Raw genomic sequence first — 26,754 nt, 5'->3', positions numbered from 1 at the left:
TGTTTCCGGTTTGCAGCCGCTGGAGGAACCGGAGCTGCAAACATGGCGGCGGCGGGGGGCGGGAGCGGGGGAGACGGAGAAGGGAGAGGGGAATGGGGAACATTCGAGGTACAATCAGCAGAGAAAGTCGGGGTAACTGACTGACTCCCCGACCCGCTTCCCCCCCAACTCCACGATTGCTTTCCCCGATCTCTTCCCCACCCCGATCTCTCACTCCTCCTCTGCTCCACCTCCCTCCCCCTCCACCCGAACTCTTTTCCCCCTTCCCCAATCTTGTTTCTCCCTCCTCCCTGATCTTCTCCCCAACATACCCCCTATACCCCCACCTCTTCCTGATTTCCCCACCTCCTCTCCTTGACCAGAATGGATTGCCCAGATCCCTCCCCTTTACTGGATCCCCACCAACTGTTGCTTTCTCTGTCCCCTATTCTCCTCTGCCCTCAGCCACACTCCTCCATCACTGAGGTGCTTCCATCAGTAATTTTCATCCACTCTAATTCTCAACATTTCAATTGGAAATCTTTAGGCCAGCAGCTCAGCAGTGATTGACATGGAGAACATGGACGATACGTCTGGCTCAAGCTTTGAGGATATGGGAGAGATGCATCAGCAACTGAAAGAGGAAGATGATGTTGGTGAGGAGCCTGTGCCTACAGAGGAAGATGATGGAGCCTTCCTTGGTGTGAAGGGGTTGAAAGGGCAGCTGGGTCGAGATGTAGCAGATCAGGTATGGATGAAGGTTTTGTCTTGTTGGATTTGATATTTTCATTCAGGGGTTAAGTCACCTTGTGTTGTCCTCCTTGAGACACTTCTACTGTACAGGACTGGGGAGGAGACCCATGTACCAATTATTAGGAGATCCATCTATGAGTGGTAACTTTCAGATTTGAAAGTAGTCCGATTTGAAAGGGCGGTACAGTAGCACAGTGGTTAGCACTGTCACTTCACAGCACCAAGGACCCAGGTTCGATTCCCAGCTTGGGTCACTGTCTGTGCAGAGTCTGCACGTTCTCACCGTGCCTGCGTAGGTTTTATCCCACAAGTCCCAAAATGAAATGAAAATCGCTTATTGTCACGAGTAGGCTTCAATGAAGTTACTGTGAAAAGCCCCTAGTCGCCACATTCCGGCGCCTGTCCGGGAGGCTGGTACGGGAATCGAACCGTGCTGCTGGGTCTGCTTGGTCTGCTTTAAAAGCCAGCGATTTAGCTCAGTGAGCTAAACCAGACATGCTTTAGTGAATTGGACATTGTAGATTTCCCTCTGTGTACCCAAACAGGCGCCTGAGTGTGGCGACTAGAGGATTTTCACAGTAGCTTCACTGCAGTGTTAATGTAAGCCTACTTGTGACGATAATAAAGATCAATATGTAACTGCTGGCACCAAGCACTTGAGTCCTGCGATTGGCATTGACAACTCAACATACCTGTGATGAACTGTTGAGGGGGGCAGTGGTATAATGCTATTGTCACTGGACTAGTAATCCAGAGTCCCCTGGTAATGCTCAGGGGGCCCAGGTTCAAATCCCACCATGTCAATAAAAATCTGGAAATTAAAAGTCTAATAAAACCATTATCGATTGTCATAAAAATCCATCTGATTCACTAATATCCTACCCTGTATGGGTGTTGTGCGGTATTGTATTCACCTCCTATGTTTATTTCCAGAAGTCAGCCTCTGCTGGGGTGTTGCACTTCACAGTCGCTGTCTGACCTGTTGACTATTTCCAATATTTTTGCTCCAAATTTATGTGTTGTGATGTATTCTTTCTTTTAAATATTTTTATAAAAATTTTCAATATTTTAGGCCAGCGCAGTGGGTTAGCCCTGCTGCCTCACGGCGCCGAGGTCCCAGGTTCGATCCCGGCTCTGGGTTACTGTCTGTGTGGAGTTTGCACATTCTCCCCATGTTTGTGTGGGTTTCGCCCCCCCCCCCCCACAAACCAAAGATGTGGAGGTTAGGTGGATTGGTCATGCCAGATTGCCCCTTAATTGCAAAAAATGAATTGGGTACTCAAAATTTATTTTTAAAATAAATTTTCAATCTTTTAATATTTTTACAAACTAGAAACATAAAGGCCCACCCTCCCAAACTGCACCCCTGCCAACACTTGATTGCAATCAGATCCCCAAAATAGAATATATACAGTGCCGAAGAAGGCCATCCGGCCCATCGAGTCTGCACCCTCCCACTTGAAATGAAAATGAAAATCGCTTATTGTCACGAGTAGGCTTCAATGAAGTTACTGTGAAAAGCCCCTAGTCGCCACATTCCAGCGCCTGTTTGGGGAGGCTGTTACGGGAATCGAACCGTGCTGCTGGCCTGCCTTAGTGAACCTTTTTTGGTCACTAAGGGCAATTTATCATGGCCAATCCACCTAACCTGCACGTCTTTGGACTGTGGGGAGAAAACTGGAGCACCCGGAGGAAACCCACGCACAGGGGGAGAACGCGCAGACTCTGCACAGACAGTGACCCAGCGGGGAATCGAACCTGGGACCCTGGCACTGGGACAGTGCTAATCACTTGTGCTATCGTGCTGCCCAAATGTAAAATAGACAAGTCCCATCTTTGGTGGAACCCCTCAACTGTCTCTCTCAGAGCAAATTTCACCTTCTCCAAGTATAGGAACTCCAATGGGTCCCACAGCCACGCCGAGGCACAGGTAGAGAAGCTGACCTCCACCCCAACAGGATCCGCCTGCGTGTCATCCACAAGGCGAAGGTTAAGACATCTGCCTTGGCACCTGTCTGCATCTCCGGCAGGTGTGAGATCTGAACACGGCCTCCAGAGGACCAGGCTCCAAATCTACGTGTGGGACCTCTGACATGGTGCTAAAAAAACTACCCCCAAAGTTTCTCCAACTTCGGGCAGAACATAGGAACATAATTAGCTGGGCCCCTCCCGCAGTGTTCGCAGCTATTGTCCACCACCTCAAACAGCCGGGTCATCCTCGCCTTCCTTAAGTGTGCCCTGTGCAGCACTTTTAATTGAATCAACTCCAGCCTTGTGCAGGAGGTTGAGACGTTAACCCTCTGCAGAACCTCATACCATAATTCCTTTTCCAACACCATCCCCAGCTCGTTCTCCCACTTGGCCGTAATCCCCTCCATGGTACCTTAATCTCCTCCATGGTCCTACTATAAATCGTTGAAATGACCCCAGCCCCATCACTGAAAGCAATGAAGAGGATGGTGCCACTGGAAAGTTCGGGAAGACCTTTTTCGCAGAGTTCCGCACCCGCATATATCTGAACCCCTCACGCTGAATTGGATTGGATTTGTTTATTTATTTATTAAAAAAATTTTTTTTTTTTTAGAGTACCCAATTAATTTTTTCCAATTAAGGGGCAATTCAGCGTGGCCAATCCACCTACCCTGCACATCTTTGGGTTGTGGGGGTGAAACCCAAACCCATGCAAACACGGGGAGAATGTGCGAACTCCACACAGACAGTGATCCAGAGCTGGGATTTGAACCTGGGACCTCAGCGCTGTGAGGCAGCAGTTCTAACCACTGCGCCACCGTGCTGCCCGATTAGATTTGTTTATTGTCACATGTACCGAGGTGCAGTGAAAAGATTTTTCTGCGAGCAGCTCAACAGATCATTATGTACATGGAAAGAAAAGGGAATAAAAGAAAATACATAATAGGGCAACACAAGGTATACAATGAAACTACATCAGCATCGCCATCGGATGAAGCATACAGGGTGTAGTGTTAATGAGGTCAGTCAATAAGAGGGTCATTTAGGAGTTTGGTAACAGCGGGGAAGAAGCTGTTTTTGAGTCTGTTCGTGCATGTTCTCAGACTTCTGTATCTCCTGCCCGATTGAAGAAGTTGGAAGAGTGAATAAGCCGGGTGGGAGAGGTCTTTGATTATGCTGCCTGCATTCCCCAGGCAGCGGGAGGTGTAGATGGAGTCAGTGGAGGGAGGCAGGTTTGTGTGATCCACTGGCGGTGTTCACGACTCTCTGAAGTTTCTTGCGGTCCTGGGCCGAGCAGTTACCATACCAGGCTGTGATGCAGCCAGATAGGATGCTTTCTATGGTGCATCTGTAAAAGCTGGTAATTTTCCTTAGTTTCTTGAGGAAGTATCGGCGCTGTTGTGATTTCTTGGTGGTAGCGTCGACGTGGGTGGACCAGGATAGAATTTTGGAGATGTGCACCCCTAGGAATTTGAAACTGCTAACCATCTCCACCTCGGCCCCATTGATGCTGACAGGGGTGTATACAGTACTTTGCTTCCTGAAGTCAATGACCAGCTCTTTAGTTTTGCTGGCATTGAGGGAGAGATTGTTGTTGCTGCACCACTCCACTAGGTTCTCTAACTCCCTCCTGTATTCTGACTCGTCGTTATTCGAGATCCGGCCCACTATGGTCGTATCGTCTGAAAACTTATAGATGGAGCTGGAACCAAATTTTGCCATGCAGTCGTGTGTGTACATGGAGTAGAGTAGGGGGCTAAGTACGCAGCCTTGCGGGGCCCCAGCATTGAGGACTATTGTGGAGGAGGTGTTGTTCATTCTTACTGATTGTGGCCTGTTGGTCAGAAAATCAAGGATCCATTTGCAGAGTGGGGAGCCAAGTCCTCAGTTTTGGAACCTTGATATGAACTTGGCTGGGATTATGGTGTTGAAGGCAGAGCTGGAGTCAATGAAATGAAATGAAAATGAAAATTGCTTTTTGTCACAAGTAGGCTTCAATGAAGTTACTGTGAAACCCTAGTCGCCACATTCCGGCGCCTGTCCGGGGAGGCTGGTACGGGAATCGAACCGTGCTGCTGGCCTGCTTGGTCTGCTTTCAAAGCCAGCGATTTAGCTCAGTGAACTAAACCAGACCCTAAATAGGAGCCCCTAAATAATAAATAGGAGTCTGATGTAGGAGTCCTTGTTGTCGAGATGCTCTAGGGATGAGTGTAGGGCCAGTGAAATGGCATCTGCTGTGGACCGGTTGCGACGGTATGCGAATTGCAGTGGATCAAGGCATTCTGGGAGTATGGAGTTGATGCGCTTCATGATCAACTGATCGAAGCACTTCATTACGACTGAAGTCAGGGCCACCGGATGGTAGTCATTGAGCCACATTGCCTGGTTCTTCTGTGGCACCGGTATGATGGTGATCTTCTTGAAGCAGGTGGGGACCTCGGAGTGGAGTAGGGACAGGTTAAAGATGTCCGCGAATACCTCTGCCAGCTGGTCCACGCAGGCTCTGAGTGCAAGACCAGGGTTCCCGTCCGGGCCCGTCGCCTTCCGAGGGTTCACTTTCAGGAACTTCGCAAGCTGTGATGGTGGGTATGGGTGTGTTATGGGCTGCTGGGGCACTCGAGAGGATTGTTGGTTACCTGCTCAAACCGAGCATAGAATGCATTGAGTTCATCGGGGAGGGGTGCGCTGCTGCCGGAGATACTGCTCGGCTTCGCTTTGTAGCCCGTTATGTTGTTTAGTCCTTGCCACAACCACCGAGGGTCTGTGACTCCAGCTTGGTTTGATATTCTCTCTTGGCATCTCGGATTGCTTTGCGGAGGTCTTACCTGGATTTCTTGTATAGGACAGGGTTGTCTGACTTGGAACGCCTCAGATCTGTCCTTCAGTAGGGAGTCAATCTCGCGATTGAGCCATGGTTTCCGGTTGGGGAATGTACGTACTGCTTTCTTTGGCACGCAGTCGTCCACACATTTGCTGATGAAGTCTGTGACGGTAGTGGCATACTCATTTAAGTTGGTCGCTGGTTCTTAAATATGGACCAGTTCACTGTCTCGAAGCAGTCACGTAAGAGCTCTTCTGTTTCCTCGGACCAGCACCGCACAACCTTCTTAGTTGGATTCTCCCGCTTGTGTTTCTGCTTGTATGCTGGGAGAAGGGGCACCGTCTTATGGTCTGATTTCCCAAAGTGCGGCCGGGGGATGGAACGGTAGGCGCCCTTGATTTCTTCACTCCCAAATCCTCGAAGCTTGCGAACCTCCAAAAACAAATCCTCCATCTCCTTCATCCTTCTCTCCTCCCATCTCCAGAACCTCTCATCCATCCTTCCTGGCTCAAACCCATGGTTCCCTCTTGTCGGCATCACCATCCAGCCTGCCTTCGACCTAAAGTGCTGTTGGAATCTCCAAATCTTCAGCGTGGCTACCACCACAGGAATTCCCAAATACTTCCCTGGGGAAAGCATTAGCAGCGCCGTTGCCAACCTCTTTCAGGAACCCGCCTCCATCTGCACACACAAGGCCTCCGTCTCCCTACTTCAGCCCGCACCTTCTTCGCATTCGCCGCCCAGTAATAGTATAGCAAGTTGGAAAGGAACAAGCTCCCCGACTGCCGCCTCGTTTGGAACACCGCTTTCCTTATCTTAACCACCTTCCCTGCCAACACAAACTATGAGACCAGACTATCCACTCATTAAAAAAATTGCTTCGGTAAAAAGGCCAGCAGACACTGAAAAATAAACAAAAATTGTGGAAAATACCCTAAATTCATGCCGTTCATTCATACACACACTGAATGATTCTTGTACAGCAATTTCACCCATGCCACAAACTTAGGCCCAATCCCAAATTTCTCCAACCCCGCACACAGATAGCTCCACTCCACCCTGTCAAACGCCTTCTCCGCATCTAATTCCAGCACCACCTCCAACTCTCTTCCTTCTGTCAGAGAAAGCACCATATTCAGCAGCTGCCTTATTCAACGACAGCTGCCTGCCCTTAGCGAACCCCGTCTGATCCTCCCCAACTACCTTCGGAAGGCACTTCTCCAACCTCAACGCCAACACCGTTGCCAATATCTTAGCATCCACGTTCAGTAGAGAAATGGGCCTGTATGGCCCACACTCTAACGAATCCTTATCCTTTTTAAGTAATAGTGAGATGAATGTCTGCCCCATCGTCTCCAGCAACATTCCCCTAACTATCGAGCATTTCTACCACCACATCCTTAAATTTAAGACATATCCTCTGGCGGCTCCAACTTATGTAAGTTCCTGTGAAAGTCTTCAAACGCCTTATTCACCTGCTCCCGTGCCACTATCTTCCTCTTATTCACCTGCTCCCGTGCCACTATCTTCCTCTCTGTCGACAGCTGGCCTGCCAGAAATCGACCGGCCTTCTCTCCATACTCATAAACAATCCCCCCCACTCACCTCAACTGCCCTCCCCATGGATAGAAGATCAAAATTCACCTGTAACTATCAATCGCTGCCGCTCTCCTGCACCTCCCTATCCACCTTTGCCTTGAATGAAATGACTTCACCCGTCACTACTGCTTTAAACACCTCCCAAACCACCGACGGGGAAAAGTCCCCATTCCGGTTAAGCCCCACGTACTCCTCAATCACCTTCCCCATTTTAGTACAAAAATTTGGGTCCGCCATCAAAACCACATCTGGCCTCTGGGCTGGCCCCTTCTCCAAAACCACATCCAACCAGTGTGGAGCCTGGTCCAATATCACAATCGTCAAATACGCTGTCTTCCTCCTTATGGACCGACAAAAAGTACCGACAGTACTCCCTATCTCAAGGGGCCAGCAAGCTTGGCCGGGACCTATCCACCTTCGGGTCCAACACTGTATTCCAGGTCCCCCCCCCCCCCCCCCCCCCCCCCCCCCCCCCCCCCCCCCCCAATATCAATTGTGAGTATCCCAATCCAGAATGGCAGACAATATTTTGTGTTGCGATGTGTTTGATCATGTTCATTTGTGACACAGGCATCCATTAAGTGATCTGCCACTCCTAAGTTTGGATTGTCTCTTACAGGTGTGGCAGGCAGGCAAGAGGCAGGCATCAAAAGCTTTCAACCTGTATGGTAACATTGATATTCTCCGACCTTACTTTGATGTTGAGCCAATCCAAGTCAGGAACAGGTAGGTGTGCTGTTGTTTGAAACTGTTCTTCAGCTCTTCTCTAAAAATGTGGATCAATAAAAAAAAAGAAATAGAGCATGGAAATTGTAATAGAGATGCAAGCTATTCATCCACCCCATCTGTTGGTTTATACCCTCCAGATAACCCATTGTCTTAATTCCATATGCTGATATCTCTTTATCCCACTTACAGCAACCTAGTTATCCATTCTTAAATGAGGTCCATTTCAATCATTAACACTGGTGATGTATTCCACATCCTCAAAACCCTCTTTGTTTATATGGTGAAAAAACTCCTCAGTCCTAAATCTCCTGAATTTAAACTTGCATCCGTATCCCATCCACATAAAATCTCACTTCAGATTGAGAATTTTCTAAATCCATCATAGCTGGAAATGTAGGAACAGTAATGTATATCTTTTCTCTTATAAATTTAGATTACCCAATTCATTTTTTCCAATTAAGGGGCAATTTAGTGTGGCCAATCCACCTAGCCTGCACATCTTTGGGTTGTGGGGGCGAAACCCACGCAAACACGGGGAGAATGTGCAAACTCCACACGGACAGTGACCCAGAGCCGGGATCGAACCTGGGACCGTGGCACAGTGAGGCTGCAGGGCTAACCCACTGCGACACCGTGCTGCCCTGGAACAGTAATATTAATTTGAACTGAAATAGACGGCTGCAGTTTGTTTGAAGTTATGTATTATTGGAGCTTAGTTAATGAGTTGAAAAACTTTTTTTCTCCTTTCCATATTTTTAATATTCTGTATTTTGTGTTTTGTTCACGGTAGCCCAGGGTTTTTAGCCCTTTGGAAATATTCAGACTTTGGACTCTGAAATCAGAGTCCGTAATTTGAATACTGCAAGTCCTGCTACAAATAATCACGGTCTTGCCGTGTACTGACACCGAATACATGAAGAATCAGGCATTTACCAATGGCCATTTCTAATTCCAGACCTGAACATATCTGATTTGTGTCTTATATTTTTTTTCCCCATTCCAGGTTGATGGAGTCTCTCATTCCAGTCCGAATCATCAATTTCCCTCAGGTGTGTCTGCTTTAGGTTCTGTTTATATTCCACTCTTAGCGCAGCCCACTATTACCTGGTTGAGAATGTAGATAGGCACCCTGGCAAACATTTTATCTCATTTATAAAAGATCTATAATTAACCATGTCAGAGGTTTGTCAGAGATGCAACCAGATGAATCTAAAAGACAATTGCAATATGGTGCGGGGAAGGGCAGGAATATTGGGGAGCTGGAACTTTGTTCCATATTCCTATGTCACGCTCCCGTCCCTACCTTCCCTCAACCCTGACCAATCAGACAAGCTGTTGAGGCTGGAGTAAATTGAAAATGTCAAAACTGAGGTTGCTAGGTTTTTGTTAAACAATGTCATTAAGGGTTACAAAACCAAGGTGAATAGATACAATTCAGATATAGATCCGCCTTGGTTTAGTTGACTGGTGGAACATGCTTCAGGAAACTTAAGAATGGGAGTAGGCCATTCAACCCCTTGAACGTACTCAGCCATTCAGCTAGATCATGGCTGATGATCTACCTCAGTGCCATTTTCCCCATAACTCTTGATATCTTTATCCAGAAATGTATTGATCTCTGACTGTATGGACTCAATGATTGTGCTTCCACAGTCCTCTGGGGTAGAGAATGTCAGAGATAAAGGGCCGAATGACTGATTCCAAGTCCCATAGATGGATCAGTATCAGTGTGCGGGGGGGGGGGGGGGGGGGTTGGATTTATTGAACACCACTGTTTGCAAAAGTCATTAATTTATTTGGAATTTGGTGGAATAATGTTGTGAAATAGTATTTGCTGTGCTTTGTTTCCCTTATAGAAAGTTGCAGGAGAGCTGTATGGCCCTTTGATGCTGGTTTTCACACTGGTGGCCATCCTTCTGCATGGGATGAAAACATCTGAGACAGTAATTGTAAGTATTATATTTGAGGACATGACTGACAACAAGTGGATAGTGAGCAGTGATACTGATAAGGACTGTTGCAGGTGGTCAGAACGTACCTCTTGCTATATAACAGTCACTATTTACTGCGATTGTCCGGGGCATTGGTGATGTCACACCTGGAGTATTGTGTGCGGTTTTGGTGTCCTTACCTAAGAAAGGCTGTTCTGGCTATGCAAACAGTGCAGCAAAAGTTTACCAGGTTGATTCTTGGGATGGCGGGACTTTCATATGAGGAGAGACTAAATCGGTTAGGATTATATTCATTGGAGTTTAGAATAGTGAAAGGAGATGGCATTGAAACTTGTAAAATTCTAACAGGATTAGATAAGGTAGATTCAGAAAGAATGTTTCCGATGCTGGGGAGTCCAGAATTATGGCTCATAATTTGAGGATAAGGGATGAACCTTTTAGGACTGAGGTGAGGAGAAATTTCTACACCCAGAGTGTGGTCTGTGGAATTCACTACCACGGAAAGTAGTTGAAGCAAAAACGTTGTGATTTCAAGAAAGAATTAGATACAGTTCAAGGCGGCACAGTGGTACAGTGGTTAGCACTGATGCCCGATGGCGCTGAGGACCCGGGTTCAATCCCGGCCCCAGGTCGCTGTCTGTGGAGTTTGCACATTCTCCTTGTGTTGTGTGGGTCTCACCCCACAACCCAAAGATGTGCAGGCTTGGTGGATTGGCCCTGCTAAATTGCCCCTTAATTTGAAAAAGAAGAATTGGGTTCTTGAAATTTATTTTAAAAAACATATCTTGGATATCTTTCTGCTCTTTCGCAATCCAATGTAATTGCAACTCTGTGACTTTACTAAACAGTAATTTGTTCTGGTTCCTAGTTTCCTTTGTTCCGTTAACTCCAGACTTCTTGGAAACTTTTTTTCATTTCTCTAGTTTCCTTAACTAGCTGGACTTTAGGTTACTGGCATCTGTTTTCTTAGCCATTACTCCGCAGTATGACTTTTCTTCTAGCAAGGCTGAGAGAGATGTTCCCTCTTTAGCCTTCTAAACGAACTGCTTCTAGCAGAGCTGAGAGTTGCCTTCTCTTTCAGAACCTATCTCCAATTGATCTGACTTCAGTTACAACTAAAAACAAGAACGGCATGTGGCGCAGTGGTTAGCACTGGGACTGCGGCGCTGACGACCCGGGTTCAAATCCCGGCCCTGGGTCACTGTCCGTGTGGAGTTTGCACATTCTCTCTGTGTCTGCCAAAGATGTACAGATTAGATGATTGACCACACTAAATTACCCCTTAATTGGGGAAAAAAATATATAACTGGGTGCTCTACATTTATTTTTTTTAAACTAAAAATAAAGGAAAACCTTCCCTCTGGAAAGTGGCCTCCTGTTGCTAAGCAATTACTGACTTCTATTTACTCGAACCCTCTCTAAACATAGAATCACCGTTAAAATTGAAACCAACCCCGACGCATCCAAACACCCTTCTCCAGCATGAACCTAACTGTAGTTTTTATCCTTCCTGGCACAGAAAGATTAAATTAAACCCACTTAAAACTATATCTTATTTCCAATGTTTACCAATGCAAATGCAAATCCCTTAAAACTACCTTTGTTGTCCTAACTGGTCCCCTTATCTAAGCAAAAAGAAAATGCTGGATGATCTGAGCAGGCCTGACAGCATCTGTGGAGAGAGAATGGAGCTAATGCTTTGAGTCTGGGTGACTCCTTTTCTGGATGATTCTTTTCCCTTATCTAAGCCAGGCATTGTCAAACCCGGGGACGCGACCTGTGGGCGGGTGTCGGGAGAGTCACAGAGCCGTCCGTCGCGGCGCACCCGATCGCGTAAATCTGCACAACAGCCACAGCAGCCGGCTTTTAATAATACCAGCTGCAGGCGGCCTTCAAAATTGCCAGGAACAGATTTTTAAAATTCGGCCGTACTGCGCATGCGTGCCCGATCATCGGTGTGCATGCGCAAAACTATGTGCATGCATCCGGATGATTGGGCACGGATGTGCAGTGCGGCTACATTTTTAAAATTTGGTCGCAGCCTTTGGGAGCATTGGGGCCAAAGAGACCCAAAGCCATTTCCTCCATTTTTGTCAGCAGCAAACAAGGTAAGAGAAAATGGTGGGTCGCGCAGGTCGGCCGGTGTGGGTCGTGAAGGTCGGCCAGTTGGTAAAAATGGGTTCCCAGAAAAAAGGTTTGAAAAACAGTGATCTAAGCAATTGAGATTGATTATGAAAAAGCTGAGGCCTGAGCATTGATCCTTTCATTTACACCCTGCCATCCCTATATTGAGCTTCATTCCCACTCTGGCTGTTAACCAACCCTCCATGCAAAGAGAACAAAGAAAAATTACAGCACAGGAACAGGCCCTTCGGCCTTCCAAGCCTGCGCCGATCCAGATCCTCTATCTAAAACTGTCGCCTATTTTCTAAGGATCTGTATCCCTCTGCTCCCTGCCCATTCACGTATCTGTCTAGATACATCTTAAATGACGCTATCGTGCCCGCCTCTACCACCTCCGCTGGAAATGCGTTCCAGGCACCCACCACCCTCTGTGTAAAGAACTTTCCACGCATATCTCCCTTAAACTTTTCCCCTCTCACCTTGAAATCGTGACCCCTAGTAATTGAGTCCCCCACTCTGGGGAAAAAGCTTCTTGCTATCGACCCTGTCTATACCTCATGATTTTGTAGACCTCAATGAGGTCCACCCTCAACCTCCGATTTTATAATGAAAATAATCCTAATCTACTCAACCTCTCTTCATAGCTACCACCCTCCATACCAGGCAACATCCTGGTGAACCTCCTCTGCACCTTCTCCAAAGCATCCACATCCTTTTGGTAATGTGGCGACCAGAACTGCACGCAGTACTCCCAATGTGGCCGAACCAAAGTCCTAAACAACTGTAACATGACCTGCCGACTCTTGTACTCAATACCCCGTTCGATGAAGGCAAGCATGCCGTATGCCTTTTTGACTACTCTATCGACCTGCGCAGCCAGCTTCAGGGTACAATGGACCTGAACACCCAGATCTCTCTGTACATCAATTTTCCCCAGGGCTTTTTCATTTACAGTATAGTTCGCTCTTGAATTATATCTTCCAAAATGCATCACCTCGCATTTGCCCGGATTGAACTCCATCTGCCATTTCTCTGCCCAACTCTCCAATCTATCTATATTCTGCTGTATTCTCTGACAGTCCCCATTCACTATCTGCTACTCCACCAATCTTCGTGTCATCTGCAAACTTGCTAATCAGACCACCTATACCTTCCTCCAGATCATTTATGTATATCACAAACAACAGTGGTCCAAGCACAGATCCCTGTGGAACACCCCTGGTCACAGTTCTCCATTTTGAGAAACTCCCTTCCACTACTACTCTCTGTCTCCTGTTGCCCAGCTAGTTCTTTATCCATCTAGCAGTACACCCTGGACCCCATGAGACTTCACTTACTCCATCAGCCTACCATGGGGAACCTTATCAAATGCCTTACTGAAGTCCATGTATATGACATCTACAGCCCTTCCCTCATCAATCAACCTTGTCACTTCCTCAAAGAATTCTATTAAGTTGGTAAGACATAATCTTCCCTGCACAAAACCATGCTGCCTATCACTGATAAGTCTATTTTCCTCCAAATGGGAATAGATCCTATCCTTCAGTATCTTCTCCAGCAGCTTCCCTACCACTGATGTCAGGCTCACCAGTCTATAATTATCTGGATTATCCCTGCTACCCTTCTTAAACAAAGGGACAACATTAGCAATTCTCCAGTACCTCACCCGTGTTCAAGGATGCTGCAAAGATATCTGTTAAGGCCCCAGCTATTTCGTCCCTCGCTTCCCTCAGTAACCTGGGATAGATCCCATCCGGACCTGGGGACTTGTCCACCTTAATGCCTTTTAGAATACCCAACACATCCTCCCTCCTTATGCCGACTTGACCTTGAGTAATCAAACATCTGTCCCTAACCTCAACATCCGTCATGTCCCTCTCCTCGGTGAATACCGTGCAAAGTACTCATTAAGTACAAGCTAATAGAATCCCATCGAACCCGAGAAAGAAAAAGGCAAATTATACCCAAAACGGGGTAGGAAGCAAGAATAGTGAGGAGACCTTTCAGCTGATTAATTTTAAACAAGTGGAGTTGTTACAAATTGCTAACTTGCATACTACTGTATGTTCCTACAGAGAGAGGGCACATTGATGGGCACTGCGATTGGAACCTGCTTTGGTTATTGGCTGGGTGTCTCCTCCTTTGTCTACTTCCTGGGCTATTTGTGCAATGCCCAAATTACAATGCTGCAGATGCTGTCACTGCTGGTGAGTGTTGTGCGAGTGTGATGGGCAGGGACAGACTACACTATATAACATTTGTGTGTTTATCAGTAAAGAATTCTGTTTTGCCATTAATTGCATCTCTTCTGAAGGAGGTGACATTTTCTGAGATCTGATTCACTGGATAGGGTCTTCACTCTGGTATTACATTCAGGTGATTGTTTCTCCATGAGAATTGACGGTGAATGTTGCCAAGCTTTTTGATCATGGCAAGTTGACATCATTGTCAAGGCGTGTAATTATACCCATTCCTAATTGCCCTCGAAAAGATGCTCTTAAACCACTGTCTAATGTAGGTACAGCTAGAGTGGCGTTCGGAAGAAAGTTCCAAATGTTTGACCCAGCAACAATGAAGGAACAGTGATCTAGTTCCAAGACAGGATGGTGAGTGACTTGGAATGGAATTTCCAGGTAGTGGTGTTCACATCTATTTGCTTCCCTTCTCCTTCTAGGTGGTAGAGGTCACAGGTTTGGAAGGTACTGTTGAAGGAGGCTTGGTGAGTTACTGCAGTGCATCTTGTCCAAGACATACAATGCTGCCAGTGGTGGAAAGAGTGAATGTTATGAGGTGGTGGATGAGGCGCCTATCAAGCTGGCTGCTTTGTCCTGGATGGTGCCACGAATGTTGTTGTAGATGCCATATTTAGTCAAATGGTGTCTCAATGTCAAGTATAGTCACTGTAAATTCAGCTCCTCTATTCATTTTTGGAGCAAGGCTGTAATAAGGTTTGAATTCAAGTGATTATGCCAGAACGCAAACTGAGCATTGGTGATCAGCTCAGTGCTGAGTAAGTGTCATTTGGTAGCAATGCTAATGACACGTTCCATCACTTTGATAATTTGGGGTAGACTGATGTGGCAGCAATTTGTCAAGATTGGATTTACCCTGATTTTTGTGAACAGGACAGAACAGTGCAATTTCAAAATTGATGGACATAACTTGGAAGCTTTGTGAACTGTGAAGAGGATTGTGTAGAACTTCAAAAGAACATAGACAGGGTGGTGAGTGGCAGATGAAATTTAATGCAGAGAAGTGTGAAGTGGTTCACTTTGGTAGTAGAACGTGAAGAGACAATATAAAAAAACAGGTACAATTCTCATTGGGGGGGGGTGTAAATCATTGAAGGTCGCAGGACAGATTGAGAGCACAATTTACAAATCATACAACATTCTAGGCTTCTTCAATAGAAGCACAGAGTATAAAAATACGTTAAAACGTGTGTAAAACATTGGTTCACCCTCAACTGGAAAATTACCTCCAGTTCTGAGCATCACAATTTAGGAAGGGTGTGAAGGTATTAGAGAGGGTACAGAAAAGATTCATGAGAATGCTTGGGGGCTGGTTTAGCACAGTGGGCTAAATAGCTGACTTGTAATGCAGAACAAGACCAGCGGCGCGGGTTCAATTCCCGTACCGGCCTCCCCGAACAGGCGCCGGAATGTGGCGACTAGGGGCTTTTCACAGCCACTTCATTGAAGCCTACTCGTGACAATAAGCGACTATTACTATTATTAGGAATGGGAAACTTTGGTTACGTAGGAAGACAGGAAAAGTATGGACAGTTTTTCTTGGAGAGGAGGATGGCTGAGAGGAGATTTGATTGAGGTATTCAAAATCATTTTTTTTTCTTTTAAAAAAAAAAATTTAGAGTACCCAATTCATTTTTTCCAATTAAGGGGCAATTTAGTGTGGCCAATCCACCTACCCTGCACATCTTTGGGTTGTGGGGGTGAAACCCACGCAAACACGGAGAGTATGTGCAAACTCCACACAGACAGTGACCCAGAGCCGGGATTGAACCTGGGACTTCAGCGCCATGAGGCAGCAGTGCTAACCCACTGCCACCCCGTGCAACCTGGTATTAAAAATCATAAGGGGTCCAGACAGAAGAGAAGTGGAGAAACTGTTTCCGTTGATGAAAAAATAGAGAATCGGAGAGCATTGCTTCAAGATAATTGGCGTAAGAAGCAATGGCAACATGAGGGGAAACCTTTCCCCGCAGTGAGGGATAAGGATCTGAATGCACTGGCTGAGAGTGTGATGGAGCTAGGTTTGATCAAGGCGTTCAAGAGGGAATTGGATTATTATCTGAAAAGGAGGGATTTGCAGGTTCACGGGGAGAAGGGGGTGGAATTAGTGAATTGCTCCGTCAGAGAGTCAATGCAGGCATGATGGGCCGAATGGCCGCTTTCTGTGCTGTAACCATTCTGTGATTCTATCCCATGTCAGGAACACAACTTGGTGATTAAATGCTCCACAGTGAGGGCCTGTATCTCGGTACCAAGTTTCAGAAAACAATACAATCCGATAATGTACCACTTCAAATGATGGATTATGTATCTAGTGATTCAATAGCTTCTGTGGAATGACCATAACTTTGCCCATTATTGACTTTACTGTCTTGTTCACAGGGTTATGGCCTGTTTGGACCCTGCATTGTGTTGCTCGTCACCTACAATGTTCACCTCCATTCCCTTTTCTATCTGCTATGGTTCATCATTGGAGGACTGTCCACGCTCAGGATGGTGAGATACATTTCCCTCTGTGGTTAATAACTGTTCACGGAAAAGCCTTGAGTTGTGGTCTCTATTACAAGCGTATCAAGGCATTGGAGAAACTGTTAGAAAAAAGGATTATGGACTTCAGCTTGTGACCATGGAGTGATTGGTCACATAAAGGGCTGTTCCTGTTCAAAGTCACAGAAAAGGGCTCTTTTTACCCAGATCCGGGTGGAATTTTAATGAAAAGGCTTCGGTGAATGTTAGAGGAGTAGTTTACCCCTGGAATGGTATGTCTTCTGATCACCGGACCCAGCAGAAAACAGTGAGAGGTTTGGCTGGAAAGTTGAAACAATCCTGTGCTTCACAGATAGTCTCTTCCAACATGCAGGCGGGGGAGGGGCAAGCTGTAAGGTCACAGATACAGGAACTGATGACCTTTATCAAGGAGGAATTCCATAAACAGAGGAAAGCAATGCATGAGGATCATGCAAAGCTATTGCAGAAGCTGTGGCACCCCTGAAGAGTACTTTGGAGCTGATGGAGAGGTGTTTGGAGTTGCAGGGGTCACAGATTCAGGAGATTGAAGGGTTGATCTCGGACCACAGCGATCGTGTGGTGGCTCTGGAGGTGGAGGTGGGGCTCCTAGGAGACCTTTGTAAAACGCTGAGGGCAAAGGTTGAGGAGCAGGGGAATACCTCGAGAAGGCAGAACCTACGAATAGTGGGCCTGCCTGAAGGAATGGAAGGTGTTAGTGCCACGAGGTTCATCTCGAGGATGCTGGTGGGACTGGTGGCAGAAGGGGTTCTAGATAAGGCACCTGAAGTGGACTGAGCGCATAGGTCTCTGAGGCAAAAGCCCAGAGCCGGGGAGCCGCCGCAGACGGTGATCGTGAGACTCCATAAATTTGTGGAGAAAGAGAAAATTCTACGGTGGGCCAGGGAGAAGCGTAGCTGTGACTGGGAGGGAAATGACGTCCAGATTTATCAGGACATCGGAGCCGAGTTGGCAAAACGGTGGGCAGGTTTCAACAAGGCCAAGGCAGTGCTGTACCGGTGGCAGATCAGGTTTGGGGTGCTCTACCTGGCGAAATTCTGGGTGACGTTTTGAGGCCGGGAGTATTATTTCGAGACCCCAGAAGCGGCCGAAGACTTCATTAAGGAGCTTAAACTGGGGGAGAACTGAGTGGACAATGCTTGGGAACCGAGGTGCTGGCACTATGTAATAGTTGGGAGTATGTTTGAAGTGGGTGTACGGATTGGGGGATTTTCACCTTTTTTTGTGGGGGGGATTTCTGTTCAATGTTGAGATTGTAAGGAGTTGTAGGGTTCAAAAGTTACCTGGAGTTCAGGAGAAGTCCTTGTTTGAGTGGGGGAGGGTAAGGCCAGCAGGAGGCCTTCTTCTTTGAGCTGAGGAGTGAGGACGGGGGGGGGGGGGGGTCATTAGGATGTGCCTTTGGGCAGGGGCAGCCACGTGAGCAGGTTATGCTGGTGAACGGAAGTGAGGTGGTGGGGGAGGAGGCCAAGAGGGGTGGCCAGGGGGTGGGGGGAAAAGGGAAGTGGGGGGAAAGAAGGGGAAGGGGAAAAACAGGGGGGGTGGTTTCTGCGAAATGGCAGGGGGGTGAGAGATGACATGGTCAAGGACGAAGAAAGGGGCCATCTGGGATGGGCTAGGTACAGAGTAGAATTAAAGGGACGGGAATTAAGTAGGGAAGATGACGGACGGTCGAGAGGATTGGAGGCGCAAGCCTCCGGTAAGGTTGGTAACGTAGAATGTCCGGGGACTGAATGGGCCGGTTAAAAGATCGCTCCGTGTGAAGGACCAGGTTAGGTTAAGGAAGGGGTGGGTCAGGCAGGTTTTTCACTCAGGGTTTGATTTGGAATCGAGGGGTGTGGTGAGCAAAAAAATGGGATCTGTGAGTGCGAAGGAGGTGAGGGATCCTGGTGGGAGATATGTGATTGTGAGTGGGGTATTGGATGGGGCACCGGTGGTGTTGGTAAATGTGTTTGCCCCAAATTGGGATGATGTGGGTTTTATGAGGGGGTTTCTGGCAGCAATCCCGAATTTGGCCACATACCAGTTGATCGTGGGAGGAGATTTTAACTGTGTCCTGGAGCCGAGGGTGGATAGATCGAGCCCCAGGTCGATGGGTAGAGTACGAATGGCAAGGGAGCTGGGGGGGTTTATGGAGAGAATGGGTATGGTGGATCCATGGTGCTTTCAGAACCCAGGAAGAAAGGAGTATTCCTTATTTTCACACGTCTATAAAGGTGTATTCAAGGATTGATTACTTTGTAGTGAGTTGGGAGATTTTGGTTGGGGTGGAGGGGGCAGAGTATGTGGGGATAATTATCTCGGACCATGTACCCCACTGGCTGGATATTCGGTTCAGTACGGAATGAGAGCAGAGGCCGGGGAGGAGGTTTGATTCGGGGTTGTTGGCGGATGGAGGTTTTTGTGATAAGGTGCGGTTGGCGATTAGGGATTATGTGGAGTTCAGTCAGAATGGGGAGGTGTTGGAGGGCATTTTCTGGGAAGCACTGAAGGCAATGGTCCGGGGAGAAATGATCTCATTTGAGGTTTGTGCGATTAAGAAAAGGAGGGCAGAATATGACCGTCTAGTGAGCGAGATAGTGGAGGTGGACAGGGAATATTCGAGGGTGCTCACCGAGAGGGATTGGCGAGGAGGAAAGAGTTGCAGGGGCAATTTGACAGGCTGACAACGGGGAGGGCGGTAGGGCAACTGCGTTGGGCAAGAGGGGTGCAATATGAGTATGGGGAGAAGGCGAGCCACATGCTGCCGCACCTGCTGCGGAGGCAGACTGCGTCCAGGGAAATATTGAAGATCCGGTCTGGGGCTGGGGATGTGGTGTCAGAGCCAGGGAAGATAAATGAGGCATTTAGAGAGTATTACCAGAGACTTTATGAGGCAGACCCAGGAGGAGAGGAGGGGGAAATGGGGTGGTTTCTGGACGAGCTGGAATTTCCTCAGGTGCAGGAAGCAAAGAGGCAGGCATTGGAGGAGCCCCTGGGGTTGAGGGAGGTGCTGAATCGTATCGGGGCATGAAGTCGGGGAAGGCCCCTGGGCCGGATGGGTACCCGGTGGAATTCTATAAGGAATTTGCAACGGACCTGGCACCACATCTGTTGGGGCGTTTAATGAAGCACTGGAGAAGGGGGAGTTGCCGGAGACGATGAAGCAGGCAGTAATCACACCAATCCCAAAAAACGGGAAGGATCCGGTGGAATGTGGGTCGTATAGACCCATATCACTATTGAACACAGATGTGAAAGTATTGGCTAAGTTGTTGGCGGGGAGGATGGAGGATTGTGTCCTGGGGGCGGGTTGCAGAAGATCAAACAGGCTTCGTGAAGGGCAGGTAGCTCGCGAGTAATATAAGACGGCTGTTGAATGTGGTGATGAATCCGTCGGGGGCTCTGGTACCGGAGGTGGTGGTGTCCATGGACGCGGAGAAAGCATTTGATCGGGTGAAGTGGCGGTACTTGTTCAAAGTTTTGGGGCGGTTTGGAGTGAGATTTGTGGCATGGGTACAGTTGCTGTATGTGGCGCCAAGAGCGAGGGTGAGGACGAATGATATGAGCTCACGAAGCTTTGACTTACACAGGGGTACGAGGCAGGGGTGCCCGCTGTCGCCGCTGCTGTTCGCGCTGGCCATAGAACCGTTGGCGATGGCTCTCAGGGGGTTGGCAGAGTGGCGGGGGATTAGGAGGGGACAGAGGGAGCATCGGGTGTCGCTCTGTGCCGATGACCTCTTGCTGTATGTTTCGGATCCGTTGGAGAGTATGGGAAGGATTATGGGCCTGTTGGGGAGGTTTGTAGGGTTCCCGGGGTACAAACTGAATGCAGGGAAATGCGAGGTATTCCCGGTGAATGAGCTGGCACAGCGGGCTAATTTAGGGAGGATGACATTACGGTAGCGAGGGATAGGTTTAGGTACTTGGGGATTCAGGTAGCGAGGAAGTGGACGAGGCTCCATAAGTGGAACTTAACGAAGCTGGTGGAGGAGGCCAGCGAGGATTTTAAGAGGTGGGATACATTACACTTAACGTTGGGTCCAAGTGGTGCAAATTAATATTCTGCCAAGGTTCTTGTTTATCTTTCAGGCTCTCCCGATCTTTATACCAAAGGCCTTTTTTCGGAAAGTGGACACAATCATCTCTGACTTTGTATGGGCGGGGAAGGTGCTGAGGGTGAGGAGGACCCTGCTACAGAGGCAGCAGGGGGGGGTTGGCTTCATTATTATTGGGCGGCGAATGTGGACAAGGTGCAGCGGTGGTGGGAAGAAGGGGTAGAGTGGGTTAGGATGGAGGAGGAATCTTGAAAGGGGTCTAGTTTGAGGGCTATGGTGATGGCAGCGTTGCCAATGGCTCTGAGTAGGTATTCAGGGAGCCTAGTGGTGCAGTCTACGGTGAAGATATGGAATCAGCTGAGGAGGCATTTTAGGGTGGAAGGGATGTCGGTGCTAACGCCGCTGTGTGAGAATCATGAGTTTGAGCCGGGGGGAGGGGGGGGGGGGGGTGGATAGTGTAGACAGGAGGTGGGGGGGGAGCGGGGGGGGGGTGGATTGTGTAGACAGGAGGTGGGGGGAAGTGGGGCCGGTCAAGGTGAGGTATCTGTATTTGGAGGAAGGGTTTGCCAGTCTGAAGGAGCTAAGGGAGAGGGTAGAGCTGTCGAGGAGGAGTGAGTTCAAGTATCTGCAGGTTAGGGACTTTGCATGAAAGGTCTGGAAGGGGTTCCCTAGATTGCCGGGATACACCCTGCTGGAGCGACTGCTGCTCCTGGATGTGGAATGGGAGGGAAGAATTGGGGATATATACAAGTGGCTGGGGGAGCAGGGAGGCGAGCAGGTGGTGAAGATCAAGAAGAAATGGGAAGCGGAGTTGGGAATGGAGATCAATTGTGGAGTATGGAGTGAGGCACTGCGAAGGGTAAACGGGACCTCCTCCTGTGCAAGGATAAGCCTGATACAGTTTAAGGTGGCGCACAGGGTGCATATGACTCGGGCGAGAATGAGTGGGTTCTTTCAGGGGGTAGCAGATGAGTCTGAGAGGTGTGGGCGGGGGCCAATGAATCATGCGCACATGTTTGGGGTTGCGAAAAATTGGGAAGATTCTGGGCGGGAGTGTTCGCGGTCTTAGCCAAGATAGTGGAGGAGGGAGTGGACCCGGACCCTTTGGGGACGATATTTGGGGTCTCGGAGAAGTCGGAGCTCATGGAGAGGAGGAAGGCCGATGTCTTGGCCTTCGCCTCTCTGATTGCACGGCAACAAATTTTGCTGAAGTGGCGGTCGGCATCGTCACCAGGGGTAGCAGCATGGTTGGGTGAGCTGTATTACATCCTGCAGTTAGAGAAGATAAAGTTTGAGTTAAGGGGCTCAGCAGGGGGAGTTTGAGAAAAGGTGGGGGATGTTTGTGACCGTGTTTGAGGGGTTGTTCGTTGCAGGGGGGTGGGTGATGGGGAAGGGGGGGGTGTGAAAAAGGAGAACAAACTGTAGAGTTGATTGTTGGGAAGAATGTTTCCCGGGGTGCTTATTTACTGTAACCTACTTTGATACAAATTTGAATAAAATGCGTTCAAAAAAAAGGAAAAGGATAATGAGGATTGATACCAGAATTGGGAGATTATAGCTGTCCAAAAAGATTTAATAGTTTGGGGCTCTTTTCTGTATCGAATAGAAGGCCGAGGGGTGACCCAAAATAATTCTCTAAAATTATGAAGGGGTTTCAGCAGGGTAAATGTAGCAAAGATATTCCCCCAACTACTGGTCATAAATACAAGATGGTTACAAATATAATAAATTTAGAGTGCCCAATTCTTTTTTTTCCAATTATATGGCCAATTGACCGACCCTGCACATGGGTTGTGGGGATGAGACCCACGCTGATGCTGGGAGAATGTGAAAACTCCACACGGACAGTGACCCGGGGCTGGGATCGAACCCAGGCGCCATGAGAAAGCAGTGCTAACCCACTGCGCCGCCGTGCTGCCCCCAGTAACAAGTATATCTAATAAGGAGTTTGGAAGAAACTTCTTGAGAGAGTGGTTAGAATGGGGTATTCAGTAGCACAATGATTCGCACTGTTGCCTATGGTGCTTAGGACCCAGGCTCTATTCTGGCCCTGGGTCACTGTCCGTGTGCAGTTTGGACATTCTCCCTTGTCTGCGTGGGTCTCACCCCCACAACCCAAAATAAGATGTGCAGGTTTGGTGGATTAGCCACGCTAAATTGCCCCTTAATTGGAAAAAAGTAATTGGATACTCTAAAAAAAAATTTGAAAATGCAATTCTCTCTGTTAATTACTTCTGTGGTAAAACAAAGTAAGTATATGAGATAGAAAGGGTTATGATAGGTTTGGATTAAAAGGGGTACGAGGTAACTCATGAGAAGCATGAATGTCAGCAAGGACCTGTTTAGTGAGTGGCCTATTCTCTAATATATACAAATACACTGGAGTAACAAAGAAGGGATAAAAGTAATTTTAATTGCCGAAACGTATTGAAATGAAGAGGGATCCTTGTCCAGTTCATCAAATGAACCTGAAAGGTTTGTTGTGGCTCATATTGCACCATTTGTTGCACATTTACTCTGAGCTAATGAGAGTCATACCTAATCTTTGTGTGTCACAAGTGGCTAGATGTAGAAGGAAAGTTATTTTATTTCTTTCTATTTAGAATTGCCAATGGAAGTGAATACATGCTAATGACTTCCTTGCACTCTGAATTTCTCTTTCACAGGTTGCTGTGATGCTCTCCCGTACGATCGGACAAACCCAGCGGCTCGCTGTCTGTGGAGTGCTTGCTGCCCTGCACATGGTCTTCCTGCTGTACTTGCACTTTGCTTACCACAGGATTGTGGAAGGTACAGGAAAATTCCTCCAAATGGGCTTAATTCTGCTGTGTTAATGCACTGAGTTTGATCTTATCCAGTCCTGTCTGAGTCAGCCAGTCTCTCAGGTAAAATGAGTTTGGGTAGGCCTGGAATGTCCTCATTTATACCAAATCGGTTGCAGGCCAATCAGGAATTATTTGTGGCAGTTGGGAAGCTGGGACCTAATTAGGCAGGAGAAAACAGCCGGGGCCACTGATTTTTGGTGACTGACTGTTGTCAAGACATGGAGATTAAAGATTTTTACTGGGGATTGTAGTCTGCTTCTGTCCTGCTTTGCATGTAAAGACCAAGCCCTTTGCTTTCATTGAAATTGTTATTGCCTTACCCCAGACTGGAAAGTGAGAGGATGAATTAACATGGCTTACATATCTCTTGCTGCAATACTCAAAATGAGAGTTGGTTGCCAGTTAACATTACAGCTGTAATTATGCAGTGGCATCACAGTTAGAAGAAAAAATCTAAACTAAAACAGTTTCAAGAATGTGTTTGTTCGTATGCAATTTCCACTTTCACCGCCGCCTCCTCGTGCCAAAGCTTTGGCTTTCCTCCTTTGCTGTCCTGCCTTGAAGGCAGATTTGTGCTGGGATTTGATTCCACAGGTGCTCGTGTTCTCTGCTGGGATTTGGCTGCACAGGTAGCGTTGCTATCCAGTCACTTGCTCTCATGGTTGCTCTGCCTGTGCTTGCATGTTTGTGTGTGTCTGAACTGAGTGTACAAACGTTATAATTGCAGCACCCCAAACTGCTGACTTTCTGAGATTAGCTCATTTCAGTACAGTCCAGGGCTGAACCTTAGGATCTCCATACTCTGACTCATTTGTGCAAGACACCTTACTGACTAATTCACTGAGTGATCTTCAGAAGTAGTTGTCCTACTTTTCCTTCTATTCTTAGCGCTGTGCTTGTTGTAATTAAATTATAGTACTTAACTCCAGTCCAGATTTTAAGATAAATTGTCCCTGCATTTATATTACATTTGATGACTTTTAAGTGATGCCCACTTATAAAACACTTCAAAATTATGTGCCTCTTTTTCAACAGGTATCCTCGATACCTTGGAGGGACCCAACGCTGGGCCAGTGAGATTTCCTCGGGACATAGCAGAACTTTCCATCACTTTGCTGAACAGCACGGTCAAGTCAATTGGAGCCAGCGTGCAGATGCGCTGACTCTAAATTATTTTTGATTATTTCTTCCTTGCCTCAGTTCTCCATGGAGACATTGTGTGTGGACCAGGCTGGGTGTAGTGTATTCTTGAACGCTGCTTTAACGGCAGTCTGTAGTCTTTAGATAAACTATTTAATTGTGGTGGTGTGGGTATTGGGGTGGCTTTCAGTTCTATCCCAGCATCTTAACTGATAACACAATCTGTACATAATTGAGCTGTACTTTTTAAAGTTATATATTATATATATATATATCTGTGTGTGTGTATGTTTAAGACCTGATTGTATTTATTTGTGTTTTCTTATTGCTTGCATGGGTTGCTGTACAGTTCTGCACCTTTTTATTCAGGCATTCAGTTTAAAAAAAAAACACAAACTTAATTCCTCCACCCCAAAAACATAATTAAATGCCCCCACATCCCTGAAACATAATCCAATTCCTCTGCATTAGCGGGTGAAGACTATGTGTGCAAGCTCGATTATTAGCTGATCTCGGCAGCAGTACGACAATTATGTTCAGCGCCCCTGGGCTAGGGGGGAGAAGTGTCTTGAGGTTCTCACTCCTGTCTGCTACCTGGCACCAGTATTGGACACCGATCAGGATAGAAGCCATGTTGGCATCAGAGTTTGTTAGCTTGCTGACAGTCTACAGTTCAAGCATACCGGAAAACTGCTGGGGGAATAAACCATTCATTAGGGAGTCTTGGGGAGAGCGGAGAAAATTTGGAATGAAGGGAATTGGTACAAATTATCATCAATTTGTTTAAAGCTGGTTGTTGGCTATAACAACAGTTATATTGTTGCTACATGTTATTACTTGTTTTTGGACTGTTCTTCCCTAACTTAGTCTTTGAGGTGATAGGTTAAACAGAACCCCATTTTCCCCCTCGGGTGGATGTAAAAGGTTCCCTATTTTGAAGGCGAGGAAAGGAGTTCTTCTAGTGTCTTAACCAATAGTTATCCATCAACCAAACCACGCATTACATGATTTCTTTCTTTACTGTTTTATGACTGCAAATCGGTTGCTACGTTTCTCACATTACAACAAAAGCACTTAATTCAATGTAAATACCTTTGGGATATGCTGAGATCATGAAAAGTTCTGTATAAATTCACGTCTTTTTCCTACTTGTGTAATGTTTCTAGTCTAAATTGTACAGTAAACTTTGGGCAAGCAAATAACTGATGCCAAACTCCATCACAATGGAAAACTTGGCACAATTTAAATTGCTGCGTATTCCGGTGTGGCTGCTCTGGTCTAGAAAATCAGCAGTATCAATTTTAGAACATAACATTAGTTTGAAAATATGATACTCTGGACAGGATGTACCGATCAACCTGCCGCATGTTTTTCGACAACAGAGGAGGCCCACCAGCGAAGTTAAATCAATGGGATTCCCCGGTGACTGCCCCCTCCCCCGTCTCCGGGAAACCCATGCGCCGGTGTGGAACCAGAACATCCCATTATCCCATTGACGTAATAGCCAGTAGATCGCACCTTCTGAACTGGGGCTATGGGTGACCCTGCAATATCTTTGTACTTGTGGGGCAGCACGGTGGCGCAGTGGTTAGCTCTGCTGCCTCACGGCGCCGAGGTCCCAGGTTTGATCCCGGCTCTGGGTCACTGTCCGTGTGGAGTTTGCACATTCTCCCCGTGTTTGCGTGGGATTCGCCCCCACAACCCAAAGATGTGCAAGCTAGGTGGATTGGCCGTGCTAAATTGCCCCTTAATTGGAAAAAATGATTTGGGTACTCTAAATTTATTTTTAAAAACTTTGTACTTGTGTCCCCACTTACTCATTGCTGATGTGAGTCCCTCCCACCTATGTGCCCTTTGCTGATTATAGATCTCTCTGCCCCATGTTCCTGCTTTGCTGCTCTTGTTCTCTGTCTGTTTGCACTGCTTCCCCCATTGCTGTATCAATCTTGTAATGATACCCATCATTAGATGGGAAATGGAAGGGAGGAGTGGGTATTTGGAGCAACTTAACAATTAAAAATTGTTAAAAGACAAGAATTGAATTGAAAA

The 26,754-nt window shown here is 47.2% G+C and overlaps 1 protein-coding gene across 2 annotated transcripts; it reads left to right on the top strand.

Moving 5' to 3' along the window:
* Positions 1–26,754, top strand: yipf3 (Yip1 domain family, member 3). Of its 2 annotated transcripts, none has more exons than XM_038798959.1 (9): positions 1–108; positions 527–727; positions 7,743–7,849; positions 8,856–8,901; positions 9,709–9,801; positions 14,004–14,135; positions 16,563–16,676; positions 23,407–23,530; positions 24,601–26,742. In XM_038798959.1, exons 1-9 carry the CDS (start codon positions 43–45, stop codon positions 24,726–24,728), a joined length of 1,011 nt encoding a protein of 336 aa, XP_038654887.1. In that variant the 5' UTR covers positions 1–42; the 3' UTR covers positions 24,729–26,742. The 2 variants fall into 2 exon arrangements, with proteins under 2 accessions (XP_038654887.1, XP_038654886.1); XM_038798958.1 differs by having other exon boundaries at positions 28–132; positions 24,601–26,754.

This window comes from Scyliorhinus canicula, chromosome 6 (genome assembly GCF_902713615.1).
Source record: "Scyliorhinus canicula chromosome 6, sScyCan1.1, whole genome shotgun sequence".
Taxonomy (NCBI): domain Eukaryota; kingdom Metazoa; phylum Chordata; class Chondrichthyes; order Carcharhiniformes; family Scyliorhinidae; genus Scyliorhinus; species Scyliorhinus canicula.
The sequence above is the reverse complement of the archived record's forward strand: the minus strand, read 5'-3'. Positions and strand labels throughout refer to the sequence as shown.